Source organism: Mya arenaria, chromosome 4 (genome assembly GCF_026914265.1).
Source record: "Mya arenaria isolate MELC-2E11 chromosome 4, ASM2691426v1".
Taxonomy (NCBI): Eukaryota; Metazoa; Mollusca; class Bivalvia; order Myida; family Myidae; genus Mya; species Mya arenaria.
The window spans coordinates 37,687,558-37,713,448 of record NC_069125.1 but is presented as its reverse complement, the minus strand read 5'-3'; the positions used below and the strand labels follow the sequence as shown (position 1 = coordinate 37,713,448).

General features: G+C 37.3%; 2 protein-coding genes across 5 annotated transcripts in view; one reads left to right on the top strand and one right to left on the bottom strand.

The window, feature by feature from the left end:
- Positions 1-2,913, top strand: part of LOC128231334 (histamine H2 receptor-like) — a 41,647-nt gene extending 38,734 nt beyond the window's left edge. For both annotated transcript variants that reach the window (XM_052944004.1, XM_052944005.1), the window contains exon 2: positions 455-2,913. In XM_052944004.1, coding sequence (XP_052799964.1) covers positions 543-2,168 — 1,626 coding nt within the window. In that variant the 5' untranslated portion in view covers positions 455-542 and the 3' untranslated portion in view covers positions 2,169-2,913. The remainder of the gene's footprint in view (positions 1-454) is intronic.
- The window catches only part of LOC128231333 (protein MTO1 homolog, mitochondrial-like), a 119,896-nt gene that overhangs the window by 76,742 nt on the left and 17,263 nt on the right, over positions 1-25,891 (bottom strand). The window lies entirely within an intron of this gene.

The window sequence follows — 25,891 nt, the reverse complement described above, 5'->3', positions numbered from 1 at the left end:
ATTTCAATTTGGCAAAATATCTTCAACAGTGCATTTAAAGCATAATGTCAAGTAAAATGTTTCATTTTGTAATTAAAACTTCATTTTTTCATAACCTCACATAAAATTTCTCCAATTCCACTTACCAAAAGGCTGTTTTTTTCAATTTTCTTTAATATTTCGAAAGTCTTTATGCAAAAAAATAATTTTATCAACAAACAAAAGTATCTCTTAACAGACAATCCCTACTACATATGCCTAATCTCAAAACTTATCAAATTCTTTATCAAGTAAACAAACACATCTGCAGGTGAACAAATAACTATTTTTAACAACACGGCTTAGAAGACAATGAAAATAAACAAGAAAACAAGTAGTATGTTTTCAATCTAAGAATGATATCTTAGATATTGTGTGATAACAAAAACTTGCTGAGATATCCTACGATGATGCATAACTTTCTATGTATTTTCAGGTGAGAACTGCCGACAAGATCTCACGTTAAGGCGTACAGCAGGCTCGATAATGTCAAAGTCCGCATCCCATCATATGATGGCAAAACCATGTCAGACGACCAATATTACAGTACCACAAAGGTAAACCGAGTGGTGTCTCGCGAATTGCAGGGAGCGACGAAGGTGAATGACTACAACTTCTCCCCGGAGTCTCAAGTGGGTCATCCACCAAATAAGCTCGTTGAAACTTCCGACATACAACAGGATGTGATGTCAACAAATCCCAGCGACCATTCAGAAGCTTATTACCTTTATTTCATCGCCACGGTCGGAATCGCTCTCAATATAGTGGTGATTCTGGCCATAATAGTACGACGTCCACTCCGAAAAATGACCAGCGGATTCCTTATCCATGCGTGTCTCCTTGACCTGTTTAAATCGGCTTACTGCATTCCTATAGCCACCAACCTGCTTTCTCAGACCAAACCAGTTGACTGTGATTTTTTCGGAGCTATGTTTGTGATACTCGTCACCACCTCCGTGTTCAATATGGTTGCCATGGTGTGTACGGAAGCCTACACATTTGGCGAGAAAAACATCGGAGGCAACTCAAAAGGCACAGTAATCTGTATCATGTTTGGCATAATTCTAGTGTATATTGGTAGCATCATACTTCATCTGGGTCCAACACTTATTGGCGGTCATTTTGATTTTCAACCCGAAATTGGCAGTTGTTCGTTTACGTTCGGAAAACAGACTGGTTATGTTGCACACATCATGTGGGTGATTATCAGCACAGTGGCGATGATAGCTGTGTTTCACTTTATATACAGATTGTATAAGGAGATACAAATCAATCGACCAAACAGAGTTTCCTTCCTTGTGCGCACCTCGATAACTGTAATGGATAGTTCCACTAGCTCAACCTGCAGACTTCGTAAAATCATCCGCGATGCAACTCACCGTGCCAAAATTTTCATCTACAATGCTGTGTTATATATAGTGTGTTGGTACCCATACTTCTTATTAATCATTCTTGACAAGAACTTTACAGTTTCACCCAAAGTTTACCAAGCGTTTGCATTCATTGCTTGGTCCCAAGGACCCTTGCAGCCTATCATGTACATATTTTTCGATCGCAATCTAAACATTCTTGCCAAGCACATGTACTGTGATAAATACCGCTATGATATCGACACAATCATACAAATGATGATGAACAGACACCGAACTTCTGAACAGACAGACCCAAGATTTCAAGATCGGGATGCCTCCTTCTCCAGTTCTGAGCCCCCGAACAATCTTGATGCACATAGGAGGCCAAGGAATAATGTATTGAACGAGCACAGAAACATTTGTATGGTGCAAAATACTTCCAACCACAACACTCAGAACCTTGCCCTTAACATACCAAACATGGAGCCTATAGACTTGACCCAGCAGCTGGTTCCTTGCTCTAACATACCACCAGCATCTGAGGGGTCGGAAGAATTACCACCCCCACCCCTTTCCCTAGCGTCCCCCCATGGAACACCTGTTTCCTTCCACGGAGCACCCGCTCCCCCTCCAAACTTCCAAGATACAGCAGGTACCCACTCTGGTTTCCATGGGAACCCAAGGATCATTCATGAAAGGTCAAGGACACCAGTGACACAAATGAGTGACAAAAACTATGAGAATTATAATAGAGACATAGCATACACTCATAATGAGCTGACTGAAGTTGAATTCTAAAATATTCCATATTTGTAAAGACAGTATGAAAGATTTTAGTTTAAATATACTGATAATTGAATGTTTCTTTAACTCACGTTCTTTTTTATTTTTTGAATTTGACTTCCACTACCACAGATTAGATAAAAACTAAACTTATCTTTGAATCTTGCCAAAACCACTTCCAAAATTTTGCTAATAATAATAATAATAATTTTCAATTTCTTAAAATTTTCAAGTGTAGCTTTTTTCAGAACTTGTTTGAATCGTACATGAATCAGTAGCTTATTTGATATTTGCATTCTTTAAGGTTGTGTCCTATATGTTCTACATGATTATACATTTATACATTACACTTTCTAATGTTCATTACTTCCATTAGCGCTGTGTATCAAAACAACAGGGCTAAGCGCGAGACTGACGTAACTTCATAGAAAAAGACAGAGTTACCTCCATATCAAGCTCAGCTTTCGCAATATATTCGTGTTCTGACATTCTTAGTGCAAAAAGTTCCTATAGTTTATTTTCTGCATCTCGGGCACATAAACATTTGATAAATTGATTTAATCGCAGATAAAATCTACAGAACAGAATAAAAATGTTAGCACAGCGCATAAATCATTCATGTTATCAAATCATGTTTGTAGAGAAGAAATTTCATTGTTGTTTTCATCCACACACCGAGAGTACTGCTTGTTTAATACGATTATACAGTCATGTTGACTTGTATGAAAATTCTGTGAAACAAATTAAATATGTAAATACATTTTTGCTTGATTCTTTCTTCTCACTTGCAATAAAGACAAAACCCAGACACATTGTTATCAAAGTGAACATTTCTGCTGACCTCCAACATCTAACAGCTAAAATGTAATATAGCTAGTAAGGTTAAGGACCAGATAAAGATTAGAAATAACTAGCTAAAATTAAGAAACTGAAACATGTGTAATTGATGGAATAAAGTTTAGGTCAAGGCTTAATACAGTAAAACTGCAATCACTCGAGGACGCCAAGGTCCGAGCTGAAACTTTGATGGAACCGATGTTTCAAATGACGTGAGTTTCAATTTCCCAGTTGGTTATGATTTATCTATCAGTTTATTTTACGTTTGAAGTTGTCAAACCGACTGTTTACTACGACACCGATTATGTGTTGCGTTGTGGAAATCGCTCTAGTTGGTTCAAAGCTGTGGTCTACTAAATGTTAAAGAATTTTTTTTTTTACAAAAAGCACATTTTCTAAACAAGCAACATTTAAATATGACAGTACATATTATAGCATTAGTCAGATTTTAGTTTCGCAAAATCAAGGATTGAAGATGGGCGCTTTTTTTCTGTCTCACAAAACTTTTCAAAACTTAATTATCTTCTGAAATGCCCTTATCAAGTAATAGCTGTCATGTGTAAACAGTGTTAAACAGTTTATCACACCTTATGAAATTTCCTTTCAACTGTTATTGCAATTTAAAATTACAACATGTAAAAATGTTAACATCTAGCAATTGTTTGTTTATTTTGGAACACGCAGTCGGGGAAAAAGTGTGAAATTATGACCTCGAGGGAGCCATAAGGTTTTATGCATGATTTGTGTTTTAGGGACCGGCTATAGAGCTCGACTCCTCGACTTAATTCGGTTTCGATGCAGTGTCAGTATATTTTATATGAAAATAGAAGGAAAAATGTTCGGGGTCAAGCTCCGACCTCGAGGGACCGTCGGTTCTCGAACAACCACCTGTTCGAACAACCGCAGTTTTACTGTATATTTAGTGAGTTGATTTAATATGCTGAACTAAAGGAAAATTGTAAAAGGTCAGAGAAAGAAGTGGGATTGGAATTGGATTGGCCAGCAACTGTAAACAAAGATAAATCCTTTCAAGTCATAAGTTGCAGCAATAAAGTTCTGGACATGTGTGATGGAAAGTTTTCACCCAAAGAGAGATGCTAATTGCCATACAGTAGATTGTTGGTTGCTGTTGGACCGGGCAGGTCAGAAACGTAAAGACGACACGTTCCTTGATGTCTCGGAAACTGGATAAGGTAGTGAGTAGAGTTTCAATTGCCCCACATTAACATAGTGGTGATTCAAACTGCAGTGCTGCATCCATGCATGATGTATCTGACCTCTTCTTCGGGCAATGCTAAAGAGATGTGTTGGCCATGGCATTATTCTGTTTAGAAATTATTGCTCTGTGAAATGAATATTATGCCGCCTGCTCGGAAGGAACAGTGACTGTCTTTTTGAGGTTTGAATTTGATTTTTTTTTAATTCAAGGGCCATTACTCCTGAAAGTTGAGGGGGAAATGTGTCTGTTGATTGAACTCAAATAATATGCTAATTAATATTGTAACCAAGTTTGATAAAGATTGGATAACAATTGCCCAATTTTAACGACACCAACGCCATTGGAAATCAGATCTCCATCACATCTGCAATGCTATGCAAGTGAGCTTAAAATTTCATATTCTAATATTTATGTAAACGTTTTGCACTTTTAGTCTCTCCCTGATTGGCTATTTATCCCGTGTGCCATTAAAACAAGACCGCATTAGCTCTTATGGATCATCGGCATGTCCAACCTTTACAATTGGTGAAAGCATGAAACAAAGAATTGTACCATCCTTTGATGTAAAGATGAAAAATTATCACAAATACATCTTTGAAATAGCAGGTTATTTGAAACATTATTTACATGTTTTATTAGCTAATAAGTATATTCCTATCTTTTGAAATACTTCCAGTTGAAGCACTTTTGTAAGAAAGGCAGCAGGTAACAATGCATTAACAAAACAATATTACTTAACATTCCCTGTACACACCCCAAAAACAGCGCTTGAAAAGGCATAAACATACCAAAAGTACAAGGATTTCTATAACTGAATATTTGTTAAAAAAGTACATTGTCTCTTATACTAGAACTGTAGGCTTACACATTGCCAAAATTCAGAAGTATCATTACTGTAACTTCACTTTTCAGTCTACACAATACAAGAAAATAATCAGATTCAGGCAAATTTCATGCTGTTATATGTAACTAGGACAAACTCAATCTCAGGTTCCAAATTTCCCTGACTTTTGCCCTGATTTCCCAAATTTCCCTAACCCATTTAAAAATTCCCTGACCTTGAACAATGGGAACTCTGTTGACAACTATTTGAATCAGAGTCAACTTAGCATTGATATGCTTTAAAATGCGCCAATAACGATCTAAAATCAAACACCTGTCTGAATCATAACGAATACAAATTGTTTATAATACTGATGCCATGATCAATCATCGACCGTTTTAGGAACAACTATTTTGACCAATTTTAAGATGGCTGCTAAACCAGCATAGAATCACTTTAATGCATATGCAGTCGTTTAACAACCGTTTCAGGAACAACCATTTTGACCAATTATAAGAAGGCTGGTAAACCAGCATAGAATCACTTTAACGCACATGCAGTGGTTTAATGACCTTTTCAGGTACAACCATTTTGACCAATTACAAAATGGCTGGTAAACCAGCATAGAATCACTTTAATGCATACGCAGTGGTTTAACAACTGTTTCAGGAACAACCATTTTGACCAATTATAAGATGGCTGCTAAACCAGCATAGAATCAATTTAATGCATATGCAGTGGTTTAACAACCGTTTCAGGAACAACCATTTTGACCAATTATAAGAAGGCTGGTAAACCAGCATAGAATCACTTTAATGCACATGCAGTGGTTTAATGACCTTTTCAGGTACAACCATTTTGACCAATTATAAGATGGCTGCTAAACCAGCATAGAATCTCTTTAATGCACATGCAGTGGTTTATTGCGCATGCAGTGGTTTAACGACCGTTTCAGGAACAACCATTTTGACCAATTATAAGATGGTTGCTAAACTAGCATAGAATCACTTTAACACATATGCAGTGGTTTTCCTTGACAAATTCTCTGTGCTAAAAGGTGAAGGGAAATAAGAGATGACCATTGTATATAATCAATTAAGTAATCTGTGTCATTGAACCAGTACATTTTAACATATGCCATTACACTGAATGAAACCAAGGTGTACATTACACTTTAATAACAAAATTACATTATGGTGTACAAAAGTTATCTGTAGCTCGATCTGCAGAGTTATGCGACTTGCTTCACATTTGAATATTGTACATAATGATATTTTTCTGAGGCATGGACAAGACTAAAGATACCAGTAAAAACACCAACAGTATTACATCAATATTTGAATCACAATGAGGACAAGCTACAGAACAAGAGTGCTAGGAAGCAAATATCTACACTGTTTTATTTTATTTCGAAAAGGGGCATCACTCAAAAAAATTCAACCCAGAGTTATTGGGCTTTTTGACTGCTGTATTGTCTCTGGCACATGTGTACCAAATTTCATTTCGATATCTTTAAATAGGTTTTGAGAAATGGCCAATGTGTGGACATCAACAACACCATGGCTATGACAATCCCTCAACTCTTTTTCACTACAAAACTATTAACCTAAAAAACAAAAAAACAATGACATAGTACAAGACAGTAGACATGAAGTCTTTTCCAACTGGTAGCATATTCTTGGAAAGAACAATACAGTAGTACACATTACATCAGGAATGAAGTTCTTCCAGAAAGCTTGCATAGTCCCGCCCCCTGATGCATTCCAACTTCCAAGATAATTTGATAATCAGGTGTTGACATGGAAAACAATTGGGACTTAGGATTATATTGTTGCCGAGACATAGAACTAATCCTTTGTTATAAAATTACACTTTAGTGCAATCATAATGCATATTTCTACGTACTTACTAAAAGCTATAAAAATATTTTCCGCGAGGTTTCATTCTTAAACCGAGCTCATTGAATCTATTCTGTGTGATTCGTGCAAGAAGAGAACTCAGATTGTTTTTTAACTCCCTTAGTGTGAATATAAATCATAATGAACAATTTTAGATTTATCATGCCACATAATGATTCTGTGGATACAGAGCTTAACATAGCTTGTGTATATCTGTATGTGAACATCAGGGGCCGTATTCAATCAGGGCTTTTTCTGCCCATTTTTGGAAAAAGACCCTAGTCATTTTGGGAAATTTTGCGTCGTGAAAATGCGGAAATTGGGAAATTTTACAGTGAAAAGAAAGCTGTCTAGTCTCCTGTGAATTAGGAAATGATTTAATATTAGTTTAGTTTCCCTTTAAAAGACCCACAATGGCTGAAATATCAATCCTTGGGGTGTAAATATCTATTGCAATAAATCATGAGAGATAATATTTCATATCTCTGAATGTGATGAAAATCAATGATTTCTGAGTTCAATTACCAAAAAAACTTCACATCACATAATTCATTAGGATGTTGAAAATGAACCAGTACAGGTAAAAAGAATTTCTAAAAAAAAAAAAAATAATAATTTTTGGATTGGGATTTTTTTCTGAAGATTGGGAAAAATATCTTATATTTTGCTTTGGGAATGGGTCCGATAGTTGGACCCGTGGGTACTATAGAAAAAGCCCTGTCAATAAGCATCTTAGTGAATATTTCGTAATTTTTGACAACTATTATTTTAAATACCTGCTACTTTTCATCAGATTTATTCATATGCATAATTTTTTATATTGTTATGACCATTTTCTTGCTTATCTTCATATTTTTGGTGTGTAAACATTGTCCATATTCTTAAAATTCAAATTAGAAAAAAAGGCAATTTTTAACTAAGATAAAAATTGTTACTTATTAAGATGCTTATTGAATACGGCCCCAGGTAACAAACAAATATTGACTTAAATGGAAACAACAGGGACAGACTAACAGCCATAATTTTAAAAACATGCTATGAACCAGTCCAAGCTCCTTATAGACTCATCATTGCTCATAAAGGCTCCAGTGGTGTCCTAAAACTGATGCTCTCTGAAATTCAAAACATTTGAGATCCGATTCTGGCCTAGATTGTTATTTTAATATACAACATGTGTTTATATCAAAAACACCTTAACTTAAGATAGATAAATATTCTAAGATTCTAAAGGCTGTTGATCCCTGAAATTCAGAACATTCCAGACCCAATTCTTGCCTGATTGTATTTTTAATGTACAGAATATTTGTATCAAAATTATCTTGACTGAAAAGATTAATATGTAATCTAGGAATGCAGTTCAATTTTGTTCTTCATAAAAGCAAATTAAGCACTTGTCTAACAAGAAAGTTTTAACACGTGTCAATCGCTATGGTGGCCATTTTAAAGGTACAGAGTAGGATTTTATGAGTGATGACCTGATGACTATAAATGCTAATTCAATACCTATTATTGTCATGATTATTATGACATACTGTAATTGCAGGTGTTCTAATAGATGATAATTGTCAATCCAGGAAAAAGGCTTGGTTTGAGTATGAGGGATTCATGCCTAAAGCAGGGCTGTTCTTTTGAAATTATTTCCAAAGTCATTTATACTCATTTCAAGGTACTAAAATTCCTATGGGTTTTTAGTTTAAGCATGATATATTTTACAACGATTGTGAAGTTATGATAAATTATACTATGTCACTCTTGTTGGCACGATGTTGCGGGAGAGTGTGGCCTTGTGTTGTGTGTTGGCACGATGTTGCGGGAGAGTGTGGCCTTGTGTTGCGTGTTGGCACGATGTTGCGGGAGAGTGTGGCCTTGTGTTGTGTGTTGGCACGATGTTGCGGGAGAGTGTGGCCTTGTATTGTGTGTTGGCACGATGTTGTGGGAGAGTGTGGCCTTGTGTTGTGTGTTGGCACGATGTTGCGGGAGAGTGTGGCCTTGTGTTGTGTGTTGGCACGATGTTGCAGGAGAGTGTGGCCTTGTGTTGTGTGTTGGCACGATGTTGCAGGAGAGTGTGGCCATGTGTTGTGTGTTGGCACAATGTTGCGGGAGAGTGTGGCCTTGTGTTGTGTGTTGGCACAATGTTGCAGGAGAGTGTGGCCTTGGGTTGTGTGTTGGCAGGATGTTGCAGGAGAGTGTGGCATTGTGTTGTGTGTTGGCACGATGTTGCAGGAGAGTGTGGCATTGTGTTGTGTGTTGGCACGATGTTGTGGGAGAGTGTGGCCATGTGTTGTGTGTTGGCACGATGTTGCAGGAGAGTGTGGCCATGTGTTGTGTGTTGGCACGATGTTGCAGGAGAGTGTGGCCTTGTGTTGTGTGTTGGCACGATGTTGCAGGAGAGTGTGGCCTTGTGTTGTGTGTTGGCACGATGTTGCAGGAGAGTGTGGCCTTGTGTTGTGTGTTGGCACGATGTTGCAGGAGTGTGTGGCCTTGTGTTGTGTGTTGGCACAATGTTGTGGGAGAGTGTGGTCTTGTGTTGTGTGTTGGCATGATGTTGCAGGAGAGTGTGGCCTTGTGTTGTGTGTTGGCACGATGTTGAGGGAGAGTGTGGCCTTGTGTTGTGTGTTGGCACGATGTTGCGGGAGAGTGTGGCCTTGTGTTGTGTGTTGGCATGATGTTGCAGAAGAGTGTGGCCTTGTGTTGTGTGTTGGCACGATGTTGCAGGAGAGTGTGGCCTTGTGTTGTGTGTTGGCATGATGTTGCAGAAGAGTGTGGCCTTGTGTTGTGTGTTGGCACGATGTTGCAGGAGAGTGTGGCCTTGTGTTGTGTGTTGGCATGATGTTGCAGAAGAGTGTGGCCTTGTGTTGTGTGTTGGCACGATGTTGCGGGAGAGTGTGGCATTGTGTTGTGTGTTGGCACGATGTTGTGGGGAGTCTCAGTGTGGCCTCGTGTTGTGTGTTAGCACGATGTTGCTGGAGTCTCAGTGTGGCCATGTGTTGTGTGTTGGCAAGATGTTGCGGGAGAGTGTGGCCATGTGTTGTGTGTTGGCACGATGTTGCGGGAGAGTGTGGCCTTGTGTTGTGTGTTGGCACGATGTTGCAGGAGAGTGTGGCCTTGTGTTGTGTGTTGGCACGATGTTGCGGGAGAGTGTGGCCTTGTGTTGTGTGTTGGCACGATGTTGCAGGAGAGTGTGGCCTTGTGTTGTGTGTTGGCACGATGTTGTGGGAGAGTGTGGCCTTGTGTTGTGTGTTGGCACGATGTTGCGGGAGAGTGTGGCCTTGTGTTGTGTGTTGGCACGATGTTGCGGGAGAGTGTGGCCTTGTGTTGTGTGTTGGCACGATGTTGCGGGAGAGTGTGGCCTTGTATTGTGTGTTAGCACGATGTTGCGGGAGAGTGTGGCCTTGTGTTGTGTGTTGGCACGATGTTGCGGGAGAGTGTGGCCTTGTGTTGTGTGTTAGCACGATGTTGCGGGAGAGTGTGGCCTTGTGTTGTGTGTTGGCGCGATGTTGCGGGAGAGTGTGGCCTTGTGTTGTGTGTTAGCACGATGTTGTGGGAGAGTGTGGCCTTGTGTTGTGTGTTAGCACGATGTTGCGGGAGAGTGTGGCCTTGTGTTGTGTGTTAGCACGATGTTGCGGGAGAGTGTGGCCTTGTGTTGTGTGTTAGCACGATGTTGCGGGAGAGTGTGGCCATGTGTTGTGTGTTAGCACGATGTTGCGGGAGAGTGTGGCCTTGTGTTGTGTGTTAGCACGATGTTGCGGGAGAGTGTGGCCTTGTGTTGTGTGTTAGCACGATGTTGCGGGAGAGTGTGGCCTAGTGTTGTGTGTTAGCACGATGTTGCGGGAGAGTGTGGCCTTGTGTTGTGTGTTAGCACGATGTTGCGGGAGAGTGTGGCCTTGTGTTGTGTGTTGGCACGATGTTGCTGGAGTCTCAGTGTGGCCTTGTGTTGTGTGTTAGCACGATGTTGCGGGAGAGTGTGGCCTTGTGTTGTGTGTTAGCACGATGTTGCGGGAGAGTGTGGCCATGTGTTGTGTGTTGGCACGATGTTGTGGGAGAGTGTGGCCTTGTGTTGTGTGTTGGCACGATGTTGTGGGAGAGTGTGGCCTTGTGTTGTGTGTTGGCACGATGTTGCGGGAGAGTGTGGCCTTGTGTTGTGTGTTAGCACGATGTTGCAGGAGAGTGTGGCCTAGTGTTGTGTGTTAGCACGATGTTGCGGGAGAGTGTGGCCTTGTGTTGTGTGTTAGCACGATGTTGCGGGAGAGTGTGGCCTTGTGTTGTGTGTTAGCACGATGTTGCGGGAGAGTGTGGCCATGTGTTGTGTGTTGGCACGATGTTGCGGGAGAGTGTGGCCTTGTGTTGTGTGTTAGCACGATGTTGCAGGAGAGTGTGGCCTTGTGTTGTGTGTTGGCACGCTGTTGCGGGAGAGTGTGGCCATGTGTTGTGTGTTAGCATGATGTTGCGGGAGAGTGTGGCCTTGTGTTGTGTGTTGGCACGATGTTGCGGGAGAGTGTGGCCTAGTGTTGTGAAGGAAACCAGAATACCTGGAGAAAACCCACTTATCCGGCTTGTTGACCACTAACCAAACTCCACTAACCAATCTCACATGCGCCCAAGCCTGGAATCTGACCCGGGTCACCTTGGTGAGAAGTGAGTGCGCTAACCACTGTGCTAACCAGACAACTCTACTGTTTTTCATGTCTGAAATTATAAGCTCACGATCCTGATTTCAGAATTAATCCTGATTTTTCCAACCCCTGTATGAACTAGTTTATGTCCAGAGGACAGACAAACAATAAATACACCAGACAACAAAGTATAAAGTTTACATTTACACACCTGTTGAGCTTCATTTGAAGTAAGGATATCCATTCAAATATGTTATTATTCAAATAAATATTGAAAACCCCTCAAAATACTTCTGAGCATGCTTGTGATTGGGCAACTGACGTTTTATTGCGGTTAAACACATGTGATGCAGACAAAATAAGTTACATTGAAGCCAATTCTTTACATTTAAATGTCTTTCAAGTTTTATTTTGTTATTAAAATTTTGTTATTTCATTTTGTTGTTCAGCATTTTAGTACGACTCAGAAATTTTGCGAATACTGTGTATGAAAACATCTGGTCTATGCACAAATGGTGAAAGCCTTAAATTAAATCATTCGAGGGGTGATCGAAAGCTAAAAGGTTCTATCTGCTTCTTTATTCGCATACCTTTTCACATTCACACCTCGCTTTGGACTTCACTAACCCTGCACTGACCAATGTTTTTATAGACCGTAGAACCAATGAACTGCCATATTAGAACATTCAATCTTGAAATATCAAGAAAACATCAACAAATGTCAGGTCATCAGAGGGTGAAGAAATAAGACATACAAACATTTGGGGGTTAAACTATTTTTCCTTCTAAGTGACACAGAAATAAGACATACAAACATTTGGGGGTTTAACCATTTTTCCTTCTTAGTGACACAGAAATAAGAAATACATACATTTGGGGGTTAAACCATTTTTCCTTCTAAGTGACACAGAAATAAGACATACAAACATTTGGGGGTTAAACCATTTTTCCTTCTAAGTGACACAGAAATAAGAAATACAAACATTTGGGGGTTAAACAATTTTTCCTTCTAAGTGACACAGAAATAAGAAATACATACATTTGGGGGTTAAACCATTTTTCCTTCTAAGTGACACAGAAATAAGATTATAAATATTTGGGGGTTAAACCATTTTTCCTTCTAAGTGACACAGAAATAAGAAATACAAACATTTGGGGGTTAAACCATTTTTCCTTCTATAAAGTGACACAGAAATAAGATTATAAATATTTGGGGGTTAAACCATTTTTCCTTTTAAGACAAACAGAAATAAGATTATTAACATCTGAGTGTTAAACAATTTTTCTTTCGACAGGTCTCAGAAATAAAAATAAATTGGCATTGGGGATTAAACCATTTTTCCTTGAAAAGTGTAAAAGTCCTACAGCTGGAACCACTGAAACAGCCTCTGAAAATGAGAAAATGACACAGCCACATGAAGAATTCCTAAGACACATTCTCTGCCCACGCATAAGCAATTCTCTCACATTTATCTCCGAAATAATCAGCTATAAAGCTTAGACACGAGTTTGCAAGGCAATAATGTAACAATTTGACAAAACAATACAAACTAAACTCCCTGGAGAACTGCTTTTCTCACATGTTTTTGCTGGAAAAATAATTCTGTTCTGTGCAATACAATTTGATATGAAAAAATTAGTCTAAATCAATGTTAAAGTTCTTGATGGAGTAACTGCATTTGCATGACATTATGTTTTCCTAAGATACAAATACATATTCCTCGTATATTAGGGATATTATGAAAGGACACTGTTCTGACGTTAAGTTTGGCACATAATCGTGTTTTAGAGACCGCATAACAGTCGAGACAAATGCAAGTTTATACACTGAAAGAGACGTGACACAGGTCTTCAGAAAAATGTCCTATCATAAAATTCCTTTTATTATATGTTTCCTTTCATTATATCCATGTTTAAATGCTCTGTTATTTGTTCAATACAACGCAACTGCACTTAAGATTTTATACTATATTTCCCTGAATTTCTGTTCCGGAATTATATCATAAATCAATGGAATTAATGATTTAGTGCATTTTCATGAAAATAACCACAAATAAGCAATTGAATACAGTAAAAATAATTTCCGTAAGAAATAAACAATGTTAATGAAAAAATATGTTATTGAATAATAAGTTGATAATGTAAAGTACTTAAATAAACATCAGTGTGCAAAAGGTAGCAATCAATACATTTTTTCTCATTTAAAAAGAAAAGAAAAGAAAAAAGAAGCACTCAACATGCTACTTATTATGCTGATACGTTTTTTTTCATGCTATATTTTCACTATTGGATATGGAAAAGGAAATTGATAGGCATATAATATTGATGATTGGTCAGCATCTTTAAAGGGGATTTCAGATAAGAAACTGAATGTTGGATAATGCAATTTAAGCCATGTAAACCACTAGAGCATGGCAAGTAGATGCCAATACATGCCAATTTTTTCTCAGATGGCCAAGGGGCATAACTCAAAATACAATTGATGTAAGCGTGATTTCCCTTGCTTTCAGAAAAGTTCAATCTGTATACTAACGTTATTGTTCATTTGGAGGTGGTTGGTGTCTTCATAAAAACATGTTAAATATAAACAAATCTTAAAAACATTATTTTAAATGTTTTATGAGAAGTGATCAGTCCAAACTTAAAAATAGTTGTTGACTTGTGTTCCTTTGACGAACAGAGGTGCGTTCCCATCTGCATGTAAAGCTCTTGTTTCTTTGTTGATTCATGCGTAGTTCACAAACAAATAAATTGTGCATATTAAACTTATGTAAGAACTAAGCAGAACTGCATTACGGCAAATGGAAACCTGCATACTTCTTACAGCATTGCTAAAGAAGTATGACGCTTTCATCACAAAATAATTAGACAAACTATTTCCTTTCAACTTTATTATGAATGGCTAGCATACCAGCCATTTAATTAACTAGTATGTAAAACTTCAATCAATATGAAATTTAAAAATCAAATATTTTGAAAAAAAAACTAACATCCCATGAGTTCAAAAGTAATTTCAACCATGAGCATGTTAAGTGAATATCGTGACAATTTTCTTTATTTATGGTCAAATAATTTGTCACAACATGGCTACCAATGCTGACAACAAAAGCTCTATGACATTATTCAAAATTCTTTGAAAAATTCATCAGAAGCATTATAAAGATGCTAGCAAAAAACAAAGTTCATTCTCCTAAAATGTCAAAGAATTTATCCCTCTTTTTATGACTCTGTGCCATAACTCTTGCAAAAGGTCTCTAACACGGTATGACAGGGGTAGATTTATTGAACTGATAATTCAAATAAATCTGAAAAGTAAATCAGATAGTTTCAAAAATGAATTTATGTCCCAGAAAGAATGCGGTGGGAACATTCAAAAGCAATAAAATTAATTGATTTTAAAGGAGATACAGATGATGATAAATGTCTCATGAAAAAGGTCAAGGTCATGAAACAAGGTCAAGGTTGTACAAAAATGCATCTTTAAATGTCATGTCTAGACATCAACCAATTTTATGAACCTTATAAAAAAACGAGGATAGCAAAACAAAGTTGTTGCCAATTGCTCTTAATTCAAGACAAAGAAAAAACTGAAAAAAAACAAAAACAAATTAACTTACTAGTTAATGAAAAAATGCTTATGACAACATTGAAACTTCATTTAAGTGTTTTGCGCATATGATATTTAAGCACTGTCTGCAAAAAACATGTGCTTACATCATCATCATGAAACAATGGTTGACATATGTTCTGCGCAGAATATCAGGCACCCTACTGGGTTATATATGCTTAACAGTTTCTATTACTGCCCCTAAACAGCATTCTTATGTGCTTGGCCTAGAAAAACTAGCATGACTGTAAGGCCACTCAAGGCTGAGTTTCCTACAATCACTCAACCAACACCCTCCTTATGTGCTTAGTCTACACACACTAGCACCACTTTTTGATCACTCAACAGAAAACAGTCTAGAAAAAAATAGTGCTGCTTTTGGGCCAAACCCAGAAATTAGAAATAACTGAGTTTTGTAAAATAAATATCATTCAAGGGCCATAACTACAGAATGAACAAGACTGTTGCTTTTGTAATAAAAAAAGATGTCTCCCCCTATGGTTGTCCCATACAATTCTACATTTGACATTGGGAAAAAATGTTTGGGGGAGCTATTTCAAAACCATTAAAAGGGTTCATGAGATTTGGAGCAGCCAAAAATTATGTCATATGAACTTTGACCTCTAGGTGTGACCATAACCTTGAACTAAGCTAGTTGTTACATGTGCTCTGAACATCATCTTAATATGTTAATATTTGAACATAGTTATTTCAAAATCCTTCAAGCGGTTCACAAGATATGAAGCAGACACAAAATATTGTCATAAGACCTTAATGACCCCTAAGTGTGACCTTGATCTTAAACTGAGCTGGTTGTATCATACGCTCTTCACATCGCCTCAATATGGTGATCAGTTGTGGGTAAGTTGTTTCAAAGTCCTTCAAGCGGGTCAAGATATATGGAGCAGACTTGAAATATGGTCATATTATAGTCATATGACATTTGACCTCTAAATGTGACCTTGACCGTGTTTAGCTGTTACATGTGCTTTGCGCATTGTCTCAATATGGTTAACATCTGTACATAAATATTTTAAAATCCTTGAACATAATAAATTATTTGGGTAGTTATTTCAAAATCTTTCAAGCGGTTCAAGTTATATGGAGCAAACACGAATAGTCATATAACCTTTGACCTCCCAAGTGTGACTTTCACCTTGAACAGAGCTAGTTGTAACATGGGTTCTGCACATTGTCTCGATGTCATTTACATGTGTACATAGTTATTTCAAAATCCTTCAAGCGGTTCATGAGAAATGAATCGGACACAAAATGTAGACATATGACCATTGACCTCTAAGTGTGACCTTGACCTTGAACCAAGCTGGTTGTAACATGAATTTTGAAAATTGTCTCTATAATGGTGAACATTTGTGGCTTTTTATTTCAAAATTCTTCAATCAGTTTAAGAGATATGGAGCACATACAAAAATTTTGTCATATTAGTGTCGTATCATGTGCTTTTGCACATCGTCTCAATATGGTGAAAATTTGTGGCAAGTTATTTCAAAATCCATCAAACTTTCAAAATATATGGAGCAGACAATTTGTGATGGACAGACGAACGGACTGACGGACAATCAAATGGAGCAAAAACAATTAGTCTCCCCATTAATGGGAGGATACTTGTATTTAAGTCCTTTCACCCTGTTTTATAAACAATTGTTATTCATTTTAAGAATGGATGATATTGCATTTACAGAACAGCAAATTCATTGCCTTTTTTCTGGGGAAATATTCTACTCATTTTCTGGGGTAAAACAGGATATTTTGGGTCAAAGACTGAGGCTTTTCTGCTTAGGGAAACAGCATAAAAAAGGCAGTGAATTTCATGAAAAAAATAATTTCACACTGCAGGTATTGTGCTTTTCTGATGCTGGGGAAAACTCTTACGGAGTGATTTATTAACTCTTCCTTGCCACCACTAGTAAAGAGTTGAATCCTTTAATCTCTCCAAAGTTGTGTGCAACAAAGTCAAGTTACCTATTTGTCAATTTGTACAAAAGCAACAAAAAAGCTCTAAAAGTATTTTATTATTAAGTACCTGGTTTTCTCTCAGTAAAACAGCTAATTCATGAGATAATTGTGCATCATAAAGTAGAAAGGGAAAAGATTTGTGGAGAAAAACAGTTGCGCACCTAGTTTCAGGAGAAAACAAAACCCCAGAGTTGTCACATACCTAGATGCAAGAGCGAAACAAAACCCCGGAGTTAACACATACATAGATTCAAGAGAAATAAAAAACACGAAAGACACACAACTACATTCAGGAGAAAACATGCCCAGGTGTTGACACTCAACTATATTCAGGAGAAAACATGCCAAGGTGTTGACACTCAACTACATTCAGGAGAAAACATGTCCGGGTGTTGACACACAACTACATTCAGGAGAAAACATGCCCGGGTGCTGACGCTCAACTACATTCAGGAGAAAACATGCCCGGGTGCTGACGCTCAACTACAATCAGGAGAAAACATGCTGGGTTGATGACACATAGCTACATATAGGAGAAAACCTGCCCGGGTGTTGACACACAACTACATTCAGGAGAAAACATGCCCGGGTGCTGACGCTCAACTACATGCAGGAGAAAACATGCCGGGTTGTTGACACATAGCTACATTTAGGAGAAAACCTGCCCAGGTGTTGACACACAACTACATTCAGGAGAAAACCTGCCCGGGTGTTGACACACAACTACATTCAGGAGAAAACATGTCTGGTTGTTAACGCACAACTACATTCAAGAGAAAACATGACTGGGTGTTGACACACAACTACATTCAGCAGAAACATGAAATCTAGTCAGGACAAGAGCTGTCACAGTATGTGACGAATGCCCCCGAATGTGACATTGACCTATGAACAAGGTCAGTACATGAAAAGTTGATCTTGCCTTTATGTGTCAAATACATATGGCAAGTTTTTTTAAATTGCCTCTCAACATTAAAAAAATACCACCCATACTTGACAACCTACACTGTTATGTCCTTATAAGCAGCATTCCATTGTGAATAAACACTAAGTGTGACCTTGAACTTAGGGACATAGGTCTTGCACGCGACATGTCGTCTTGGTATGTCAGACACATGTGGCAAGTCATTTTAAAATCTGTTCATACAAGAGAAAGTTACAGCCCGGACACGACAACCTATACTCTATGTCCTTATATATGCAGCATTCCATTGTGAATAAACACCTAAGTGTGACCTTGACCTTAGAGGTAGGGACATGGGTCTTGCATGTGACACGTCGTCTTGTTATGTGGAACACATGAGGCAAGTTATTTTAAAATCTGTCCATACAAGGGAGAGTTACAGCCAGGACACGACAACCTATACTCTATGTCCTTATATGCAGCACTCCGTTGTGAATAAACACTAAGTGTGACCTTGACCTTAGAGGTAGGAGCATGGGTCTTGCATGCGACACGTCGTCTTGGTATGTGGAACACATGTGGCAAGTCATTTTAAATTCTGTCCATACAAGGGAAAGTTACAGCCCGGACATGACAACCTATACACTATGTATTAATATGCAGCACTCCATTGTGAATAAACATTTAAGTGTGACCTTGACCTAAGAGGTAGGGACACAGGTCTTGCACGCGACTCGTCGTCTTGGTATGTCGAACACATGTGGCAAGTTATTTTAAAATCTGTCCATGAAAGGGAAAGTTACAGCCCGGACACGACAACTTATACTCTATGTCCTTATATGCAGCACTCCATTGTGAATAAACACTAAGTGTGACCTTGACCTTAGAGGTAGGGACACGGGTCTTGCAGGCGACACGTTGCCTTGGTATGTGCAACACATGTGGCAAGTTATTTTAAAATCTGTCCATACAAGGGAAAGTTACAGCCAGGACACGACAACCTATACTTTATGTCCTATATGCAGCACTCCATTGTGAATAAACACTAAGTGTGACCTTGACCTTAGAGGTAGGGACACGGGTCTTGCACACAACACATCGTCTTAGTATGTGGAACGCATGTGGCAAGTTATTTTAAAATCTGTCTATACAAGGGAAAGTTACAGCCAGGACACAACAACAAATACTCTATGTCCTCATATGCAGCACTCCATTGTGAATAAACACTAAGCGTGACCTTGACCTTAGAGGTAGGGACATGGGTCTTGCACGCGACACGTCACCTTGGTATGTGGAACACATGTGGCAAGTTATTTTAAAATCTGTCTATACAAGGGAAAGTTACAGCCCGGACACGACAACCTATACTCTATGTCCTTATATGCAGCACTCCATTGTGAATAAACACTAAGTGTGACCTTGACCGTAGAGGTAGGGACATGGGTCTTGCACGCGACACGTCGTCTTGGTATGTGGAACACATGTGGCAAGTCATTTTAAAATCTGTCCATACAAGGGAAAGTTACAGCCCAGACACGAGTTATTGAGCTGGACACACGGACGGATGGATGGACGGACGGGCGATTTTAATATGCCCACCTTCGGGGGGCATAAAAACCTAAATTCAATTGAAAACTGAAAATCTGGAGTCAGTGCAACCCTAAATTCAAGAAAAAACTGAAACCTAATGTCAGTGCAACCCTAAATTCAGGAGAAAAATCCACAGTCAGGACAATCAAGAGAAAACTGAAAATCCACACAACACAACCCTAAATTCAAGAGAAAAATGAAAACCCAGAGTCAGGGCACCCTTGAATTCAGGAGAAAACACTCACTCAGAATTTCACAAGGTGATGCACAACTAAATCATTGAGAGAAAACTGAAAACACAGAGTGGTCAAATATCTACATTCAGGATAGAATTGTAAGCAAGAGTCGGTGCACCCTAAAACTCAAAAAAAAGTTAAAAACCTTAAGCGGACACACACATAAATTCACAAGAAAAGCGAAACCAAGAGCCTGGGATTACATATGTTTAGTAGAAATTCAGTACACACCTAAATTCATCCAGGACCAAACCATTTTGTGAACAATGCCAAAACAACAAAAGTTAACATAACATTTTCATGTGCAGTGTCATCAATCGAAAGAGAAGCAACATTCCTCTACAATTGTTTGAACATGCCATATTTCTTGGGTTCGACTGCGCTCAAAAACATCACTCAAAAACAACACAATCATTGCCTGGGAGCGATAAAGACCTATTAAACACATCCATCACATCTTAAAAATAATTGGATTATTACTGCCACTGATTTGGAACAATAGCATGGAGGCAATCAAATACAAGTGAGCGATATAATACCTGCATTCCGTAATAAATGCAATTAATTAGCTATCTTAATTAAGAGTGCATAAATGACTGTGCTTGAAAGTCATTCTTTTTTAGATATTAACAGAAAATCTTTGTTGACAGGATTGTTCAACGGCATGAAGTCACCATGTACATCTGTGTCATTATATGACTCTTTGATTATCTTTAGGCACCATTTTCTCAAAACATCTTAATAATATTGTGACCAACATTCTTACCAAGTTTCATGACAATTGGATGGAATATTTTGTAATTATGGCACTGAAAAAGAAATTTAACCCAAAATTGTGAAAGACGTCAAACTAAAAGCCCCACACTTATGTCAATCTATAACCCATGAATTTTTCGATGAAAAAATTCAGCTCAAAATTGGTACATAGGTAGGGAATTTTCTTTTACTGGCTTTAAAACAAATTATGCTTGGTGCAAGGGTGAGTTGGTGCAGGGGTGAGACTAGTCTTGTGGTATAGGTGTCTGCCTCTCACCTAAGAGGTCATGGGTTCAATCCCCACAAGGGGTACTTTCTCACCCCCTCTCGAAATGGACACCAGTCCTGGTTTCTGCCCAGGAAACGGACTCGAGAGTGATTCTATAAGGTTTAAGCTTTCGTCACAATAAAGCTCAAATAAATGAGTATAAACTTAAATTTGTTTAGAATAATGGAATAGCCATTCTTTTAAGATCATTCTGAGTATTTTGGTGGTGTTGAAAGTAGGTATAAAATGATGATCGAGGAATGTCATAATGATAAATCAATCCTTTATGATTGAAATTGCTGATAATTTATTGCATTATCTCAGAATTTATTATTAATATATAACTATTCACACTAAAAATAGAAAATGTTGTGTAAGAACACTATAAATTCAGTTAAAACGTCAAATTTATCACTGAAAAATTACTTTAGCAGAATATTTCATTTTTATGTTCATTCATTGTTTAAGAAAACTTTTTTATCTCATTTTTCTTGAAAAAAAGTAATACATCAATTTTTAAAGGTCAGCTTACAAACATTTTAATGTTTCAAAATGTTTTTAATAGAATGTTGCAAAAAATGTTATCAACATTGCCTGTTCATCTTTATTTTTTTTTATCTTTATTTTTTTTTACTATCACCATCAAAAGTGCAGAAATGTGTTTTATCTTGAAATAAAGAATATTTTCTGATATCAATTTGAGAAAAGACAATAAAATAATATAATAGTTTTAAGAACGTTTAAATACTTTAAAACACATAAAATCCAAGCAGTTTCATGTAATAAAATGCAATGAAAAATATTTAAATCATAAATATCTGGTAATGTATTTTTTATCAAATAATACTAGTTCCAAGCTGTGGCATACACTTGTGGATTTATGTTGGGTGGGTGGGGGGTGGGGTATTAGGGGTTGCATCCAGGTAACTTTTATACGTCAATATTGGAAAAGTAACATTAATAGAATACACCAAAACACATCAAATAAGACTAGATATAGACACAATTTTCTTTGGGAGTCCCTAAAACTACCATAACCAAATTCATTTTTCAAGTCAGGGGAAGGACTGCATGGGTTCACCCCAACTGATCACCCCCTCTAATGCCAAATCGTGCAGCCGCCTGTGGTTTATATTTTCTGAGCACACCGAAAGGAAGCATTTATTAAACTGGCAGATCATGGTATCTTAATAGCTCTTATAAAATCTACTTATCATAAAATAAGCACAATTATTATATAAATATTTGTTTCTTTCATTGAAAATGAGCAAAAAAATCAACTAAATAGCTGACAAATATCCCACATTAATGAACTAAAAGCAATAACCATAACACATTTATCAATCAAAACACATTTAGACCTATAATAAAAAAAGATGCCAAGTAAATCTTATCTGCAGCATATGGCAGAAGCTTATTTGGAAGGCAATGAAGCAGTCAAGAGTTTCCAAATTACCATGCTTCTCACCTTATTATACTATTATTCAATATTTTGCGGTAAAAAATAAGCATTAATGCGCATCTTGTAAGAAGGGTATGGTTGTTTAGGAAGTACAGAGGAATTTTCGTTTGGAATAATCGGCAATCTGTTTTCTTCATTGGAAACCACAGAAAACACATCAATTAACGGATTCCGGAAATATTTTGGATCAATTGAAAAGCATTTAATTCATTCATATTCTGTTGCTAATTGGAAAGCCAGGCATAATTTATAGTGGGGGCGGAAAGTCAGGCATGTAGTTTGTGATGGTCTGCAATGTTGTAACTTTCTGTTGAACAATTAATCCCTCTTCCCCCCCCCCCCCCCCACCACTGACAGGTGTGAGTGCAAGGTGTACAGCAAGAAACTTTAATATCTAAACTTGACTAAGTTTTATCTCATAATGAGTCAAATCTTGTTTTTAGTAAAATTTCCCTACATTTTCTTTTGCATTTCTAAAGTTCAATTAAATCAACCGAAATTTAACCATATTTTTATATGGAAACATTGCAGATAATAATTATGAGACGTCTGTGACAATCTTTAACAAAGAGGCCCACTACATGACATGCTCATAAATGAACTTTCTGTAGAAGATTACTTGTAGAAGTCTAATCCAATTTAGTGTTTGCCCTATATTTTTTACCAATAGACAAGTGTAAATTCGCTAATAATGCTTCTGCTCTGAAGATAGGGCAAGAAGAGCTCCAATTTCCAAAGCAGCGGCCCACTTTTCAAAAACATTTTGGGTTAAAGTACAGAATTAATTTACAATAGAAAAAGAAAGTAAATGGGTTAGAACGTCTGCAAGACTTAAAGCAACTGTACACCAGATGATCAATTTGCAAGAAAAAAAGAAAATTGTCGAAAACTGACATAAACTTTGTATTAATGTGTACAATGCATTGAAATTTACTCACTGCAGTACCATATAGTTTACAATTTATTTAAGTATAGCAGTTATTTCGTATTTTTCCATTTAAAAAGATTACTGGGTATGTCTACCTAGTAGAATTCATTCCTAATGCGTGATTGGCTAGTCGATGTTATCACGTGATATTACTAAGTTAGGTATATAGCTTAAATATACCATTCGTTTAAAGTAGGCCTTTGTAGCACACTGGATACAACTGGGTTCGAACCCTGTCTCCGACACATTTTTTTTTTTACATTTTGGTACTTTTTTTACAATTATGATATCAAAGTGTAACACATTCTATTAAATAATTGTCCTGAGATTCGTTAAAGAAAAAACTTTTTTGGTGCCAATCTGGTGTACAGTCCCTTTAAATAACAGTGAATTTGTAGAAGGACTTACGAATAAAATAAACCACACAAACACGTAAAGTTTATTATCTTTAACGTTTCAGCGTAACGCCTTCATCAGTAGATTTAAACAAACAATATAAACAGGAAGTTACGTTAACTTAATATACCTGCCGCACGTCATTTGGCGGCAAAATAAGTGACGTTGCTAAATATATATAGATTCTATATATGATAATGAAACATACAAATTAACATAATATTATTATGGATCATTAAGTGATACAATAGCCTATTAGAAATAGTGTAGGAAAATCGTAATAATAGGCTAACACAATTTTGCAAACACATGTATTTTTTTTAGAAGGACTTACTACCGTCTTCGAGCTATGCACCCCTTGATGTGGTTTTAAGATTTAAATATATATTTATTTGCATATTTGCTATGCAATAACAAGTTGTGGGAGTGCGCTCCCTATGCTTAACATTCTAAAATGAAGGGATGGCCATTTAATGTACCGCTGCATCAGAGTAGGCTGCAGAGAGCGAACTATCTTTCTGCCTAAGCAAATAACAACCCCCGCCCCACCCCTTCCCACCCCCAGTATGATGTATTCATTAGGACATGGGTTTCATAGTGAATACAAAAAAAAACAGTACAGTAAACATCTTGGGCCTGTCTTTAAATAAAAACACAATTTAATTTAACCCTTAGGCTGCTGATGGCGATTTTAAAGGCTTTGCAAACAGCTTGGAACCAGACTAGGCACCGAGTAACTCGGCGCCTGGTCAGGTTCCAAGCTGTTTGCCACTCAGTCAATATATCCCCAAAGTTTTAAGTAAATTGAAAGAAATTTAGAATAAAGCAGATGACATTTTTGAGCAGACGACAATTTACCCAGCATGCAAAGGGTTAAGTTGTGATGGTGTCACAGTAGGGGTCAAGTGATAATGCAGCCAATAGGCACAGGTCTTGATAAACTCAATTAAATAAACAAAAGTCTGGGGCCAAACGTCACTATATTTCAAATTTATTTCAATATTTTTTCCGATGAAATAAGACACAACCCTTGCTTGCTGTGATTATGCATCTGATTTCCAATGAAATAAATAAATTACCTTAAAGATGCACTTTTACTCCCAAATAAGATTTACCACAATTAATAATATTGTTTAAATATTCCAAAAAGGATGAATAAATGTCAAAAACAATGGTTCTTATGAAGGATATTGAATTTGATTTGAAATAAAAGAGCATTAAAAACAGTATTTCTACCTTACGAGACTGTAGTAGACCACAGAAAATCTTTAAGCATTCACCAACCATTTAATATTTTTGCACTTTTTGCTATTAAATTCACGGTTACAATCTTGTTATCAGTAGATAATATTTACCATAAATCCATTTATATTTAGTACCGTATTATATCATGCATAGGACACACTTTTTTACCCCCAATTCTCGTCTTAAAAATTGCCTGCGTCCTTTCTATGCTATTTGAATTTCATCTGTTTTTCCCATTTTTTTCCAAGTCCTTTTCAGGTCGAAAATATTGGACCGGGAAAAAAAGCGGTAATAGTATGTATCTGTACTGCGTCACCGAAGAGAACAACTGTTATAGGTAAAATCACGAAGTTACCACACGCGGAAATATATTGAATGTTTACATTAAAATGATTTATTGAGAAATAAATTGAAAAACAACCATGAGTGTTTACTTTTTTACAAAAGGGATGCTACTCACAAAAACTTGATGTGAGTCAGCACTTTAACTGGATTGAGTTATAACGGCAACGGAAAATCGGGAAAGGAGGTAAATATCAATAAATCGTTGTTCATGATTTTAATGATTCGATATTTACCAAAACATTTTGTTGTATGTTACTGTTTTAAAAAATTAATAAAAGGAATGTGCATAACGCAAAGTAGCATTATTGTCACTATCAAATCTTTTCAAATGTGCGAAGGTGTGAAAAACACCCGCTGTCTGTCATTAGAAAAACATCAATAGAACAAACTATTGCGATGGTTATACCGTATGGTTGTTTGTTCGCACTTTATCCGACGTGCCTTCCGCTGGCAAGGCTAATTACCGACACGCATTAATTATGCCGACATGCTTTAATCCGCGCAGCGACAAGCCTTAACAAAACAATCATCAGTTTTGCGATTACAACGGTTGCAACTGTTGACTGTTATTCCGAAGGCATGTCCGGACTATTGCAGCGGTTGCAACGGTTGCAAAAGTTGACTGTCAGTCTGA